The sequence below is a fragment of the Elephantulus edwardii genome, unplaced genomic scaffold (genome assembly GCF_000299155.1).
Source record: "Elephantulus edwardii isolate Elephantulus edwardi_28Jun2011 unplaced genomic scaffold, EleEdw1.0 scaffold00165, whole genome shotgun sequence".
Taxonomy (NCBI): Eukaryota; Metazoa; Chordata; class Mammalia; order Macroscelidea; family Macroscelididae; genus Elephantulus; species Elephantulus edwardii.
In genome coordinates, this window is record NW_006399915.1 from 5,485,245 (window position 1) to 5,501,825 (window position 16,581).

Sequence of the window (16,581 nt, forward strand, 5' to 3'; positions counted from 1 at the left end):
CAATTGGCAGCATCAGTATGGACGGTGAAGAGATTGAGATAGTTAACAGTTTTAATTTACTTGGTTCCACAATCAACACTCTTGGTAACAGCAGCCAGGAAATCAAGAGATGGATTGCATTGGGAAAGTCGGCTGTGAGGGAGCTTTCAAGAGTACTGAAGAGCAACGATGTCAGACTGGAGACTAAGGTGCACCTGATCCAGGCTATAGTCTTCGCAATTACGTGCTATGCATCAAAGAGTTGGACAGTGAATAGGGTTGATAGAAAGATAATTGATGCCTTTGAGCTGTGGTGCTGGAGAAGAGTTTTGGACATACCGTGGAGTGCTAAGAAAACTAATTGGTCTGACTTGGAGAGAGTAAAGCTACATTTCTTCTTGGAGGCTAGGATTTTGAAGCTCCATCTTAAATATCTTTGGGCATGTGGCCAGAAGGGAGGGATCCTTAGAGAGGGACATGATGTTCAGAAGAATGGAGAGGAAGATCCTGGTTGAGAAGGATTGATACAGTGATTAGGGCAATGGAGGTAGTAGGTATGTTGGAGTCAGTAAGACTGGCTCAGGACAGGGCTTGCTTCAGAGTTATTGTACATAGAGTTGCTATGAGTCACAGGTGACCGGACAGCACATAACAACAAGCCACCAGGGCTCCCTATTGTAACTTGATTCTTGCTAAAGCACAGGCTATATTTCCTTTTCCCATAAGCCAGGAAGTCTTACATTCCTGGGAGTTGTTTGAGCAGAAGTCCTCCAAGTTCCCACCTTCCAGGACAGGGTCTTTTCTTGATTTGCCTTTGGCCAAGATGTTGTATTTTTAAATATGCAAAAGCTTTATCAGTAGAGACTCTAGCTTTCTACCAAGGAAATGTACCTAATGAAAGAGTAAGAACTATTGCAAAGAATGGAATGGGAAATAAGTTTATGGACCTAGAAGTCTCCAAGCTTGAGGGTCTTCATCCAAACTGGAATTCTCAAATAGAGCTAACAGAAAGAATTGTTCATTGAATGATCTTGGACTTCCATTTCACCTATTAACCCTCCCTACCTTATGATGGCACTGTGAAAAGCAAAGAGAGTCAAATAATTTTTATAAAGGGTTCCAAACGACAGGACAATGCAAATATAAAAAATTATTATTATATGACCTGTGAAATGCACTAATCTACAGCGAAGGTGTAGGTAAACTACAGTCTAGGTGAACCTTAATTACGTAATGCTTGAGTAACAAACCATCCTTGATATTTCCAGGCAAACAGAAGCTATGCCACCCGCTCTGCTTTTTATTCTCAGCTTTTTTGGCTGCCTCTGTGGTTTACTGAAAATGCAATCTACTTGCTTTCTGTGCAATTGTCAGAAAGAGACAAAGAGATAAAAGGAAGGGAATCAATTTTAGTTACGTTTAATATATGAGTGTTGGCTTCTGAAAAAGCGAAGGAAAGAAAATCAAGCTGAGGTTCAACAATCAATGCCTGTGAGTTTCCAGGTCTGCAGTCCCTGCAGCCAAGAGGGTCTGTCTACACAAGAGTAACAGCGAGAAGAGGGTAGGAGCAAGGGAGCAAAGAGAGCTCAGCCTAGGGACCGCCCAAGAGGGCGCTAACCAATCAGAGCGCGCTCCGCCACCAACCAATCACAGGCCGTCTTACCCGGCACTTCTGCCTGGTAGTGCGGGGCGGGGCTGCCGGGAGGGCCCGCGTTGCCGTTTGCACTTCTGAGCGCTTCTCTATAAGCCACTGGGCAGGAAGAGTGCGGCTGAGAAGCTGGGGGGCGCTTGGCAGGCAGGCGACACTTTCCTGTGCCAGGCCAGTGACATATATACGAGCCTGAACCAGACTAGAGGTGGTGTGCCCGGCGCACACATGTGTGTGGACCCTCAGCCATGTGTGTGTGCTGTGAGGGCACCTGTCATGTGAGAGGCGCCGGGCGTGGCTGCTCCGCGGACCTTCAGTCTCCGTGAGATTTACCTCCGGGAGTCTGCCTTCCTTCTGGCTCCAGACGGGAACGTAAGAAGTTTAGCGTGGCTGGAACTGAGCAGATTAAGGGAGTGGAGCTTGGACTGGGTGGAGGAGGTTGAGGACTGCAAGTGCTGGAGGGTAGAGAGAGACAACTGTTTGTCCCATCTCCCTGGAAAGAAAAAAAAAAAGCATTTTGGAAAAGACAGACGTGACAAAAGGTGTCTCTGAAATGCCTAAAAGAGCCCAGGCAGTGATGATCGCTGAGTAGCACTGGGCTAAACCTTGACTGTTTCTAAGAGGGATGCTAGCAGTTAGGAAAGCAAGGAGGAAACTCAGAATGGGGACAATCTGCTCCCCGAACCCCAGCGGGACAAAGACATCATCGGACGTCTGCAATGCCGACTGGATGGCCTCGCTGCCCCCTCACCTCCACAACGTCCCCCTTTCCAATCTGGCAATCCCAGGTATTCTATTGCTACTTGTTCCTACTATGTTTAATTATGCCATTTTAGTGTTAATTGTCTGTGCTGCTTTTCTTTTGTGTTGAGAAAATGATTGTCAATGACCTTAACTATACCCCCTTTTCTTTCCAAACCAAAGACAACACTGAAGCAGCACTTTAGATTCAAGTACACTGCATCATTGGCAAAGGGGACTCATAAGAATGGAACCTCAGCTGCTTTGTTATGTTACTTGATAGTCTTTCTTTCTACAGGAGCCCTGGTGCGCGCAGTGGTTAAAGAATGCAGCTACTAACCAAAAAGTCAGGGGTTCAAGCCCTACCAGCTGCTCTGTGGGAGACATTATTAGTACACTAGACAGTACCAGTCGTAATCAACCCGTTGACAGTTGGTTTAGTCTCATTCTAACTATATTCTTACTGTTGGGCCAGTGCATGTGGTGGGTGCATTTACTTAAAGAGGAAAAGCCAAGATCAAGGGTAAATTTTTATTTTTTAAATCACTAACAATTTTAGATTTAAAAAAAATTGAAATGAAAATATTTCCTTTCTAATTTACCTGACCTCGCATATTGAAGAAAGAAACAAAATAGAACAGCAAAAAGAAATAGGTTCGGAACCAAGGCTGAGTATGAAGATACATATTCTTGTTGTTGGGAAAGCCAGAAATAGAGAGTGTAAGCTATCACCACAGACAGTCATTAGATGTGATGAGGTGGTGCTGTTTGAGGCTCTGTCTATAATACACACAGGTGTCTGCCTGCTTGATCTAGAACTGCAGCCTTGAAAGGCACTTCTGCTCTGCTGAATATTTTATACCTTGGCATGACTTTGTTTGATGGGTCAAGTATGCCCTCTTCCTTCTACTCAAAGGCTGGTTAAAGCATTAATTCTAGGGAAGGATGTCTGGACTTCAGTGATCTCACCTTAGCATCCTGGGCAAAACACTGTGCTGCTGGTAGTTGGAAAACACTCCTAAGAACAGAGGACCAACCACTGCCAATCCTCTCTCACTTGGAGACCTAACAATTGCATATCATTGCTAGTCTACCAGGCAAATTCCCAAGCATCCCCTGAACTAGTCTGCCTTTTTGCTGCCTGAGAAGGTGACCTTATGAAACCCCAGATCTTTGCTTTCTATGTTTGGAGAGGAGCAATGCTGGCTTCCAATGCAGGTTTTTCCTGCCTTGCCTTCTTTTTTGGAAGTCTTCCAGGTTCATTGTCTCCATAGGCCCTGATTGCTTTTGAGCAGGGAGAGGGCTGCTACATTTCTTTATGGTTTTGATCACTTGTGTTCTATCACCCATTGACTTCAGCTCACTAGGCAATGAACAGGTCTTTTTCCTGTTTAATTGACGCCTGTGGAATCATCACAGAAATGATACACTGGCCACCTTTAACGTTAGTCATTTACCTTCAGGCTTTGCAATGGAATTGCTTTGTGGTATGGCACATAACATGCGTTTACAAACAGAATGGTATTTTAGGCAAGCCCTTACTGGCTCTTTACTTTGTGGGGTATGTTGAAGGTAAACTGGAGCTTCTGCCTTCTTCCCTGTGCTTGGGATAGCTTAGACTGCATCAGCAGCTCTGCTAGTGTCTTGGCTGTTTATTCTGACTCCGACTCCAGAAAGTAGATGGTCATTTGTTCCATGATCTATGGGGTATCTCACAGTTACTGGAGTTTCGAGGGGGAGCTAACAGCTGAGACCTACTGCTGTGACTGGACATTCTATGATTAGCCATTGTGGGGGACACAGGAATGTGTTCATTCTGCGTTGTGAAGTCTGGTCTTGATAAGCAACCAAAAACTGGCCTGGGATGCTCCAAAGAAACTGAATTCACTATTGTGCAATAAATGTCCCTTTCCCAGTGGGGAAGATAAATGAGTGTGTGTGTTTAGATAAACTCACATATAATAATAATAATAGTAATAATAATTGTGTATTAAGCATAGCAAGTGCTTGCTTTCATGGGATCTTCTCCTCCACCCCCAGCTACTTTTCGTCCCCCTGCTTCTAGTTTAATACTTCTCAAATAGTGGCTAACATCATGTTCTGCTAAGCCTGGCTAAGTAATTCTACAATACAGAAGGCATTCAGGAAGTGAGACCCAGCATAGTCCTTACTTCTCTCCTTTTCTCCTCTTCCCTCTTATCCTCACCTTCATAATATCTACTCTTTATCTGTCAGCACCAGGTAGCACTCATCCATTTACATTTCCTCAAAACTTTGCACTTCCATAAAATAGGCACTAATATCTTCATTTTGGAAATAAGAACATTCTTATTCTGAAAGCTCAAGTGATTTTTCTCAAGGTCAAACAAATAGTAAATGGCAGACCTAAGGATTTAAGTTGTAAAGTCTTTGCTCCATTTCTGCACCACTGAGGCTGCCATGTTCAGAAGTACAAAGCAATGAGGATAGATGATAACTGTGAACAACTCTCTCAGACCACCCTCTGTGGTAAGTGGAAGAATGTCTGAAACTGGATGGTCTTTGTCTGAGTAAGTGTATGAATATTGCTATGAGATAGAAAAATAGATATGCATGTGTATATATAACATATATGAATTCATATATATATAATTCATATATGTGTGTGTGTATACACACACACACACATGCACACAAACTATACATCTGTATCTAGTGGCCTAGTACAAAACGCTGTGCTGCAATCCTGAAGGTACACAGTTCAAGGCCACCAGCCACCCATGGAAAAAGTATGGTCAGTCTCCTCCTGTATGATTAACTGCCTCTGAAAACCCACCAGAAGGTCAGCTATGGGTTGATTTCAACCCTATGATACACAACAACAATGATAGATAGATAGATAGATAGATAGATAGATAGATAGATAGATAGATAATAGATAGAGATAGAGATAGATATATGGTCTGGTAGCTTAGTGGTAAGGGGCTGAGCTGCCAACACAAAAGCACATTGTTTGAACTCACCGTTGCTCCATAGGAAAAAGATAGGCGGTCTCCTGCAGTGTGATTTGCTGCCTTTGAAAACCTGTTGGAGCATCAGCTATGAGTTGATTACAACTCAGTGGTACATAACAATAACGATATAGTATATACAAAACCTACAACCATCAAGTAATTTCCAACCATCATTTGGGTTTCTCAGGCTATACATTTTTACAGAAGAGGATTGTCTATCTTTCTACCTTGGAGCAAGTAGGGGATTTGAACTGCTGATCTTTAGGTTAGCATCTCAGTACAATACACATTGTACCACCTGGCCACCTTATATTTATATCATGCTTGTAAAGATGGAGGGTCAGAAAAGGGGAGGAAGACCCCCAATGAGAAGGACTGGTATGATGACTTAAGCAGTGGGCTCTAGTGTGTCAGAGATGATGTGATGGTCAAGGATAAGTCAGGTTAGTTGTTCATAGGGTCACTATGAGTTATACTTGATTTGATGGTACCTAACAACAACATCAATGTATAATATGAAAATTTTGTACATATGAGCAAAGCAGGAATATTATATATATTATACATGGTTCTAAACAAGAGTAGTATATCTATTATACACGAATCTAAACAGAAATACTTTCTATGTATAAAGAAAAAGCTAAACAGGAATATTATATACACACACACACACATATACATATACATGATATTCTGTTTATACTTGAAACCAGCTAATTTTCTATTAAATATATTGGACATTTAGATTTGCACATATACATGTACATGCTAATCTGGGGCATCTCTTAAGATTGAGTCTGATCTCTCAGGGTGGAAATGGGGCAGCAGTAAGATGGGAAAGGGCAGGGAAAGGACATAGATTCTGGGCAATAATAGCAGAACTAGATGGAGTAAACTATGTGAGATTGGAGTGCACCTGCTGCATTTGCCCAAGTTATGAAGGGAGAGAACAAGTGTGAACATGTACCTCTCAACAGAACTGTGATGTATTATCTTACTTCTGCAACTGTTAAGAGCACCTGTTAATGACCAGTGTCACTGGGATACTGGGATATCCAAGAGAAGAACTTCAGGAAAATTCTTGTTGTTAACTATGTAGAATTATTTGATTCTCTAAGGGAAAGAGATCTGGGAATTAGAAAAATTTGGCTTTTGAAGACAAATCCAACAAACAATTTCATTATAATTAACAAAAGGATGGTATTCTTTGTGGACAGTAGTCGTCTCTATGGCAAAAAGAACTAATGGGGTAAATTTTTCTCTATATACTATTTTTTAATTAATTCTTTTCCTTTGCATGTATAAGTGCTGTTTTATTTTCTTCCTTTTTAAAACCCTATTATTTTTCAGAGTGTGGAAATATGATACTGTTGATGCTGCCTTTGTGATTTTTGAAGTAGTATAAGTATGTGAATTTCTCTATACTGATGTTTTAAAACATTTTTAAATTAAGATAGTGTTGTTAAGTGCTGTTGAGTTGACTAGGACTCAAAATAATTAAATGAAATATAGAATCCTTTCCATGAAAAAGTGTTTTGATTATTTGATATTTTCCTAAAATTTCCTACTTTTTTTATCTAAGTGTAGAAAATATGTGGGAAATGATTGTCATTTTAGATCTAAAAATATTTCTTTTCAACTCTTCATAACAAGAAATTATTTTTGACATGTGACAACAAGGACTCAAAATTTCCAACATGAAACAGGGTCCACTCACTTTAATCTGCCTAAAACAGACTGTAGATTTGTTGAGCTACATGAATGTTCACTTCCGCAAACCCCACATACCTTGTAAGAAAGCCCCAACCTCAGATTTGACATATCTATCTTCTCACCACTGGGCCCATTGGCAGCATAATTATAGATGGTGAGGAGATTGAGATTGTTGACAGCTTCCGTTTTGTTGGCTCTACAATCAACATTCTTGATCCCAGCAGCCAGGAAATGAAAAGATGAATTGCATTGGGAAAGTCTACTGTCAGAAACCTCTCCAAAGTACTGAAGAGCAACGATGTCAGTCTGGAGACTAAGGTGGCCTGATATAGGCCATGGTCTTTGCCATTACATGCGATGCATCAGAGAGCTGGACAGTGACTAGGGATGATAGGAAGAGAGTTGATGCCTTTGAACTATGGTGATGGAAAAGAGTATTGAATATACCATGGACTGCTACTAGAAAAAACAAGTTTGTCCTGGAGATGGTGAAGCCGGGCTGGTCCTTGGAGGCAAGGATTCAGAAGTTTCGTTTGACATACTTTGGACACGTTGCAAGGCGGGATCAGTCCTTGGAGAGGGACGTCATGCTTGGGAGGGTGGATGGACAACTCAGGAGAGGAAGACTCTTGATAAAATGGATTGATGCAGTGATAGGGGTAATGCGCATAGGTGTGTCAGAGACAATAAGATTGGCAAGGGATAGAGCAGGGTTTACAACTGTTGTACATAGGGTTGCTATGAGTTGCAGGTGACTCAATGACACATAACAACAACTACATATATATATATATATGTATATATAATCTTTCAAGTTGTTGTTGATTGCCCGCGAGTCAAGCATGACTCATAGTGACCCCATGAACAAAAGGCCCGAAGCCCCTCCACAACCATTGACATTTATCAGAGTTCATAGAGTTTCCAGAAGCATGCTATTTAGGAAGGGGATGCCACTCCTGCTTCCAAAAATCTTATATATTATAGATACATATATATCATATATATATGTGTGTGCATATATATCTCAAAGGTATATATACAGTACAAATATGTGTGTGTATATATAGCACAAATATATATGTGTATACATATATACATATATACGTATTTTATTATATATATGTTATATGTTGTTTTGGTGCACTGTCGAGTCAGAACCGACCGATAGCTGACTCTCTGGCAAGTTTTCGGAGTCAGTTCATCATATAGGAGAAGAGTGACCATCTTTCTCCTACAGATCAGCTGGTCAATTCGAACCACGTGCCTTTAAGATTGCACTGCAGGTCCTTAGCACTGGGCCACCAGAGTACTTCACTCTCTACAGTGTGAAAAACCTAACTGGAGTAAATATTAAGGGAGATATAAATAAAATATAGTAGAAGCATACAAAAAGGAAAGATTAATTACCATTTTTAAGATTAAAAAATTCTATAATCAAAATGGTATTTGACCCAGGTATGAAGGATTTTTGGGATTTCAATGAACCCAGCATGGATGAGGATTTCCAAGGTGAGCTGCACCAGACGAGCTAAGGAATGGAGCAATTAAGAAGTGGCTGAAGCATTCTCTCAAGTCTCTTCCACAACTTTTGTTAATACTTTTATCTTAGTGCTTCTGAATACATTGTTATTTTCAGGTATCTGTCTCCTCCATGATCTTTAGACAAGTTTTCATACAGAAAATATGAAGGGTTTCTCTTTGTAAAACCCAAGAGGGGAGAGAATTATCCATTGGTGACTCTTTGGTACATCATTTAATGCACAGAACTAGAGCGTAAGATTGCTGAAAAAAATGGGTTGCAACGAACATCGTTTTCATTATCAGAGTTAAAGGCAGTACATTTGTCAGTTTCCTAAATAGCCATATGAAGTCCATTCCTTGTTGCATCATAAGAAACCCCCTGCTGGTATAGTGCCTGTTAATCTACTAACTTAAAAATTGACAGTTTAAATCTACCTGTCATCCTTCAAACAAAGATGAGGTAGTCTCCTTTCATAAAGATTTAGGCCTCAAAAACACTCTGGACACAATTACTCAGAATCCACTCACGCTCAGAGGGTTTCTTTGTTCCCATAGCTTTGGCTAAAGCTGATCACTGAACGCTAATGTTGTTGGTATGCACGCTCAAGTCAGAACCAACCCATATCTGATCCTCCAGCCAGTTTTCAGAGGCAGTAAATTGTATGGGAGAAGATTGCCCAACTGTCTTCCACTGATGGTTTTGAAACATGTGCAATACACCAAAGCTCCCAAAACTCTACTAGAAAATTCTAAGACAAAATGAAATGGTCAGAAGAGTCAGACACAGAATTTCTGTCCTAGAAAAAATTTTTTCTCCTTGAATACCTCCCGTGTTTCTCCTTCCCGTATCAAAGATGACCTTCTCATCTTTCCTGCTTGGTAGCTGCTCTCGTTTCGCATTCCCCTCATCACCTTCCTTCCATTGACCTGGCCTGTAAGCCAACCTCTCCCCTTCCAATGTCAGTCCTACCCCAGGTTTCCTCTCACTGCTCTGCACACTCTGACAATGTTCCATTGTCATTTTGCTGGTCATTATTTCCATCTTCTTTTGGTAATTCAATCCTTTTTTTATGACCCTTGATAATTTTCATATCTTCTCCTTCTGACTTCTTAGGATGTGACTTGGATATCCATCTTGTGTGGTATGGGGACAAGATAATGTATTGGGATGAAAGTCATTGCTCAGTCCCTGCTTCTACAAGTTGGCTAGGTGTTTGCATCTAAAAAAGTTTTGAGGACCACTCTAAAGTGTGCACTAGGAACATATAGAACTAGACAGTTTAGGTTGATTCCACTCTGAGGACAGTATGACCTATGAGTTAGCCCAGGAACAAATCCATCTCATAGAGAATTTGAGACAGAAAAGCCAAGGAAAAGAGAGAGCAAGCGAGTGCACGAGTGCACTTGAGAGAGAGCACACGAGAGAGAGCAAGCACGAGTGTGAGAGATTCAAAACTGACCTTCCAGTGGGTTTTCAGAGGCAGTAAATTGTGTAAGAGGAGAATGCCCATCTTTCTCCTGTGGGTTTGGCTGGTGGATTAGAACCATCTACTTTTGGATTGGCAGCACAACTCCTTACCACTAAGCCACCAGAGCTCACTAAGTGATAGTAGATTGTTTTGAACTTTTGTTTTCTTATTGAAGAGTCTTAGTGATAAATAAGAAAAGGTTATAATGTTGGTAATTGCCATTAGTAGATTTCTCTTTTAAAAAGGTATGTAATTTCTTAGTCGTCCCCCACTCCAAACACACAACCTGTCCAGAAGCCACAAAGAATTCCAGAATCACATGTTGGTGAGAAGCAGCATCGTGCTTCATTTGTTAAGAATGTAAATACTTGCGCTACTGCCTTAGATTTGAATATTGCTTTTCCCTGTCACTGCAGTGTGACCTTGGGTAAATGACTTAACCTATGAATTTCAGTTTCCTCTTTAAGAATAATATGGCCTCCTTTGGTTTGAAGCTTAAGTAAATTAATGCACGTAGCTCTTTTATTATATTGCCTGGCACAAAATAGACATTGCCATTGTTAGGTGCCATTGAGTTGGTTCTGACTCAAAGCAGCCTTCTGTACAACAGAAGACCTATGGAGCCGTGGTGATGGTGATAGAAGCCATCATGTCAAGTATGACTCACAGCAACCCTGTGAACAACAGAGCTGAACCTGACCCTATCCTGCACTAGCCTCTTAATCTCTGATATATTCAAGTCCATTGTTACAGTCACAGTGTCAGTTCATCTCAAGGGTCTTCCTCTCTTTCTCTGATCCTCTTCCCTTCCCCAGCTTGATGCTCTTTCCCAAGGACTGGCCCCTCCTTATAGTATGCCCAAAATATGCGAGATGAAATGCCACCATCTTTGTCTCTGTGGAGCACCCTGGTCATGTTTCCTCCAAGCTAGATTTGTTTGTTCTTTTGGCACTCCATTGGGTATCCAATATTCTTTTCAAACACCACAACCCAAAGGCATTGATTCTTCTTGTCCACTTTATTCATCATGCAACTTTCAGATGCATAGGAAGTCAAGGCACACCTTAGTCTTGAAATTAACATCCTTGTTCTTTAGCACTCTGGAGAAGTCCTTGACAGCATATTTTTCTAATGCAACTTGTCATTTGATTATTTAACTGCTATTGCTATGGGTATTGTTTGTCAAGTAAAACGAAATCATTGACAGCTTCAGTATTTACTCCATCCATCACAACACAGTGACTGTAACAATGGGCTCAAGTTTGTCAGAGATGTGGAGGATGGCACAGGGAAACACAGGGTTCAAGTGTGTTGTTCATAGGGTCACTATGAATGGTACTCCACTCAATGTTGTTGTTGTTGTTATGTGCCATCCAGTCGCTTGCGACTCATAGTGACCCTATGTACAACAGCTCTAAACTCTGCTCTGTACTGTGCCAATCGCACTGTCCTATGGACAACACATTTGAACCCTGTGTGTGATTTCATTTTACTTGACAAGCAATACCATTCTTGCTTCCAAAGAGCACTCTGGCTGCACCCTCTCCAAGATATATCTATTCATTTTCTTGGCCGTCCATGGGATGTTTAGTGTTCTTCTCTACCACCACAGCTCAAAGACATCAATTCTTTTTTTTTTATCCTTATTCATTGTCCAGGCCTCGGATGCATAGCTAGTAATCGGAAAGACCATGGCCTGAATCAGACGCACCTTAGTCCTCAAACTGCATATAAAATGATTGAAAATAACCATGACTTTGATTCAAGTGCTTCTTAGCCCTCAAAGTGATGTGTTTTCAACACTTTTAATAGTTCCTTTGCAACAGATTTGATCATCGTAATACATCATTTATAGTCTTGATTGATGTTTCTATAGAGGTTGATTGTTGGTCCAAGTAAAATTAAATTCTTGACAAATCCAATGCTTTTTTTTTGTTTATCATGATATTGCGTATTAATCCAGTTGTGAGACATTTTTATTTCTTTTTGCTTAGGTGCAATCCATACTGAAGGCTGTTGTTTTTTTACCTTCATGCTATTTTTTAGTAATATATGAATTGACTTATAAACGACCTTCCAGCAGGTTTTCAGAGTTAGTAGATTGCAGAAGAAAAGATTGCCTGTCTCTATCCTGTGGAACAGCTGATGTGTTCAAACCATGTGCCTTGGGGTTGGAAACAAAGCTCTTTACCACTAGTTGTTGTTTGTTATGTGCCATCGATTTGAGTATTACAGTTATCCTGTAACAACAATCCTGTACACAATCCTTGTGTACCATCAAGTCAGAAGTGACCCATAGCTGACCCTCCCGTGGGTTTTCAGAGGCAATTTAATCACATGGGAAGAGATTACCCATCCTTCTCCCATGGAGCAGCTGGTGGTCTCAAACCACGTGCCTTTGGGATCGCAGTGCAGCTTCTTGCCACTAGGACACCAGTGCTCCCTCATAGTGACCACATGAACAATAAATCTAAACCCTGTGCCATCCTCATCATCTCCAACATACACAAGCCCATTGTTGCAGTCACTGTGTCAATCCATCTTGTTGAGAGTCTTCCTCTTTTTCACTGACCTTCCACTTTCCCAAGCATGTCTCTTTCCAAAGAATAGTCCCTCCTAAAAACATATCCAAAATATTTGAGACAAAGCCTCACCACCTTTGTCCCTAAGGAGCACTCTGGCTTCACCTTCTCCAGGATATATTTGTTCTTTTGGCAGTCTATGGAATATACAGTACTCTTCTCCAACACCACAACTCAAAGGCATCAGCACATTTTTTGTCATCCTTGTTCATTGTCTAGATCTCAGATGCATAACAAATGATTGAAAAGACCATAGCCTAGATCAGGCACACCTTGTCCTTCAGACTAACATATTGTTCTTTCAGTACTGTGGGGAAGTCCCTGACAGCAGACTTTGCCAATGTAATACATCTTTTGATTTTTGGAGAGGGACATCATGCTTGGGAGGGTGGAGGGACAGTGCAGGAGAGGAAGGCCCTCTATGAGGTGGATTGATTCGGTGACTGGGATAATTGGAATGGGAGTGTCAGAGACAGTGCGATTGGCACAGGACAGAGCGGAGTTTAGAGCTGTTGTACATAGGGTCGCTGTGAGTCACAAGCAACTCTACGGCACATAACAACAACAACAATATTTTTTTTTGGGGGGGTGAGGCCACCAGAGCTCCCTGAAATTAATACTTACTATGGTTTTTATGTGCCTTTTTATGATCAATCACAAGAATAATTTCTTAAAAAATAGAAAAGAACTATAATTTACAGGCCATACTCTCAGGTCATTTACCTTGTTAAAGAGCTGATGGTCCAATTAAGCCAGACGGCTCATCTGTGTCTAATTAGATTGGGACAGCTTGTACAGTCATCCCTTCAAGAGGGCTTTAGTGGTAAAAAGAAGGATACAGAGAGGGTTGCCCAGGGTGTGAGCACCAAGAAATATTAAATACAACACAAGGATGATTAATCAAGAGGGCCAGAAAACTCATCTTTATCTGATTACTCTGTCCTCTCTACCCATCCCCAGTTTGCCTGTCAAATTCTGTCATTTCCTGACATCCAAACCCTTTGAGAAAAATGTGGCTCTCTGGGGCTGGGCTCTTTTGTTAACTTTGACTCTGTTTCCAACTCCCCCTCACTTGTCCTCCTAACTCAGTTATTGGTTCTCAGCCCCTAAATGGGAATATTGCAAAGGGTTTTTACAAAGCTCTGTAGATACCCCCCAGTCATAGGAATAACTCCAACACATGTATATGCCTCGCCTCACCTCCGCATGCACGTACATGAGTGTGAACTTAGCCCTGACTTCAGCCTCACCCTCAAGTGAGCCCAGCTTCTGGGAGAAGGGAGGGCGTGGGGGAAAATGTGCAACAATGAATGAATGAAAATCTAACTTCTATGTAAACTTTTGTTAAAAAATGACAGTTTAAAAATTATTTTTTTAGAAAAGAGAGAGCCCAGTTTCTAGTGCCTGTTTCTTTCTTTCGTGAGTATCCTGTACATAGTGATAATTCAGAACCTAGGGTAGATCTGTACGCTGCTCTCTGTACTTGGTTCTGCAGTGACGAATTTGGTTTCTATGATGTGATCCGAACTGACCTCCACTCGATTAGACTAGGTTGGTTCCACATCTCTCCAAGCCTCTAGGAATTTATGAATACAGACACTTATTCATAAGTGACCTTCTGTATTCATAATACAGAACTTATGGATACAGAAAGAAAGTTAATGTTGGCACAATGCTTTAGAGTCCTGTAATTTTGCCTTTGGGAAAAGCAAAAACAATTTTATAAATGCTCATCATCAGCCTTAATTAGAGCTTTAGATCAGGCCTACAGAGGAAGAATTATTTATAGAGATTCTAGTTGGTGGGTGTGTTTCTATGTATGAGAAGAATTTGAATACATAACAAGAACTAAATTTAAGTGAAGGAGATCTGAGATCAGTTTGAGTATTTACACATGTGGTTAAACCTCACTCCTTTCATTTTCTCACTTGTGTTGTTAAACATCTATAGAAATTTGGACTATATTGCTAGTAAGGATCAAACAGTAGATGAGAAGATTACATTAGTAGATCTCTAAACAGTAAGGATTTTTATAAGCCTAAAATCATACTAAAAAGTGCAAGCTTCTCTGGCACAATCCATTTTATCTTATAGCTATCTGTTGTTGTTGTTGTTGTTGTTAGGTGCCATCAAGACGAGTAGGACCCATAATGATCCTATGAATAACAGATCTGAGCCCTGTCCTACCCTGTGCCGTCTTCACACCTCCTGACACACTAGAGCCTATAGCCACAAGATAAAATGGATTGTGCCAGAGAAGCCTGCATTGTTTAGTCTGATGTTTAGGCTTATGAAATCTTTGAAGCATAGGTCTGCTTTTGATGGTTCACTCATGGAATTCGTAAGGGAGACTTGCATTCAAGAGCCATTTTAGATACACGCACAGACACAATTTTAATCACTTAGACATTAGCAATTATGTTTTGTGGAATCATCCATCTTAATCTAGAATCCGTGCTGAAACCTCATCCTCACAGTGACATGGACAAGCAATCCTCTGTTAAGACAGTCTAGGAAGAAATGGCTGGTGATCTACTATAAATGTAAGCCAGTGAAAACCCTGTAGACCACAGCAGTCCAGTTCACAACTGTAAAAATGGTATGGCCATGGAATGGTAGCATCTGACCTCCACCAGTTTCACAAGGGGGAAGAATTTCTACCAATAACAAGGTAAAGCCTATTTTTATGAGGTCAAGCATGCCCCTACACTCCATCTTCCAGACCTTTTCTAATAATTCTAACACCTTTTCAAAGCACTTACTACTTCCCTGCTTATTCAGTAATTAGTTCAAATAGCCACACAGAGCATACAGAACATCTTCACAGTTGTGGGACTTATCAGGTAAATAACGGAATATAATCCAGGGTCAGGAACAACAGTTCTTCAATCAGGATGGCTGCTTCTCAGCTGAGCAGGTCTTTCTCTGGCATCTGCCCAAAGTCATGGCATCTGTACATGCAAGTGTTTCAAAACTGTTCTAACTTCACCATTTACCATGATCCTTGACCAACAGGTATGTGACTCACGAATTAGCACATCCAGCTCTTTAAGAAATGCTTGAAGTCATCCACCCCACCAGCAAGTGCTTGGCTTTCTGGCTCCAGGAAATGGACAATTCTGTTTGACTCCAGGGCCCAACTTCTATTACCATCATTTTTCTGATAGCCTTTTTCATCTACTAATCTCAGCACAGATGTCTCAGGTTTAAAAAATATACTACACTGTCTGACTCTTGTCTCTTGATGATTGCAATATTCTTCCTTTCCTGCCTCTGAAAATGCTCTATTTAAACTTAGCTGGATGGTAAAATTAACCAATTTCTACATTAGTTATCTCTCACTCTTTTATTGTCATCAAATCAGAACTGACTCATAGCTGAACCTCTAGAGGGATTTTAGTGTCTATAAATCTCAGAGGGGGAGACTGTTAGTGATTAGTAGCCCTGCATATTTTATTATCATAATCCTACTCAAAAGGTCCACTACTCGTCTATGCCAGTTTGTCCTATTTCTGATAGTTTGCAGGTTGCTGTGATATGGGACACTTTGTTACCAGTATTTCAAATACTAGCAGAGACATCCATAGAGGAGGGGTTTCAGAGGACAAAGACAGACTAGCAAGCATGACCATCTACATGTGAAAGTTTTACTGAGCATGTAAATGTTGTAGAAAGAGCAAGGGTAACATTGGGGATGACTGTATCTGACTTTTACCAATGTCACAAAGGGGAACTGCCCTTGTCAATAGCATGAATAATGCAAAACCAATTCCCATGAGGTCAGACATGTTCCTACTCCTCCTCAACTTCTTTCTACACACCAGTCTTACTGCTTTACTGGGTCTAAAATCCAATGTGAGAGCTCACAGACCACACAGAACCATATTAGGGAAGTCAAAAGTCTGTAATTCAGGTTAGTAGCTGAATACAGTCAC

General features: G+C 40.9%; 1 protein-coding gene across 1 annotated transcript in view; it reads left to right on the top strand.

The window, feature by feature from the left end:
• The first annotated feature begins 1,922 nt into the window (after positions 1 to 1,922).
• The window catches only part of PLCXD2 (phosphatidylinositol-specific phospholipase C, X domain containing 2), a 117,625-nt gene continuing 102,966 nt past the window's right edge, over positions 1,923 to 16,581 (top strand). The window contains exon 1 of the mRNA XM_006895339.1: positions 1,923 to 2,415. Coding sequence (XP_006895401.1) covers positions 2,253 to 2,415 — 163 coding nt within the window. The 5' untranslated portion in view covers positions 1,923 to 2,252. The remainder of the gene's footprint in view (positions 2,416 to 16,581) is intronic.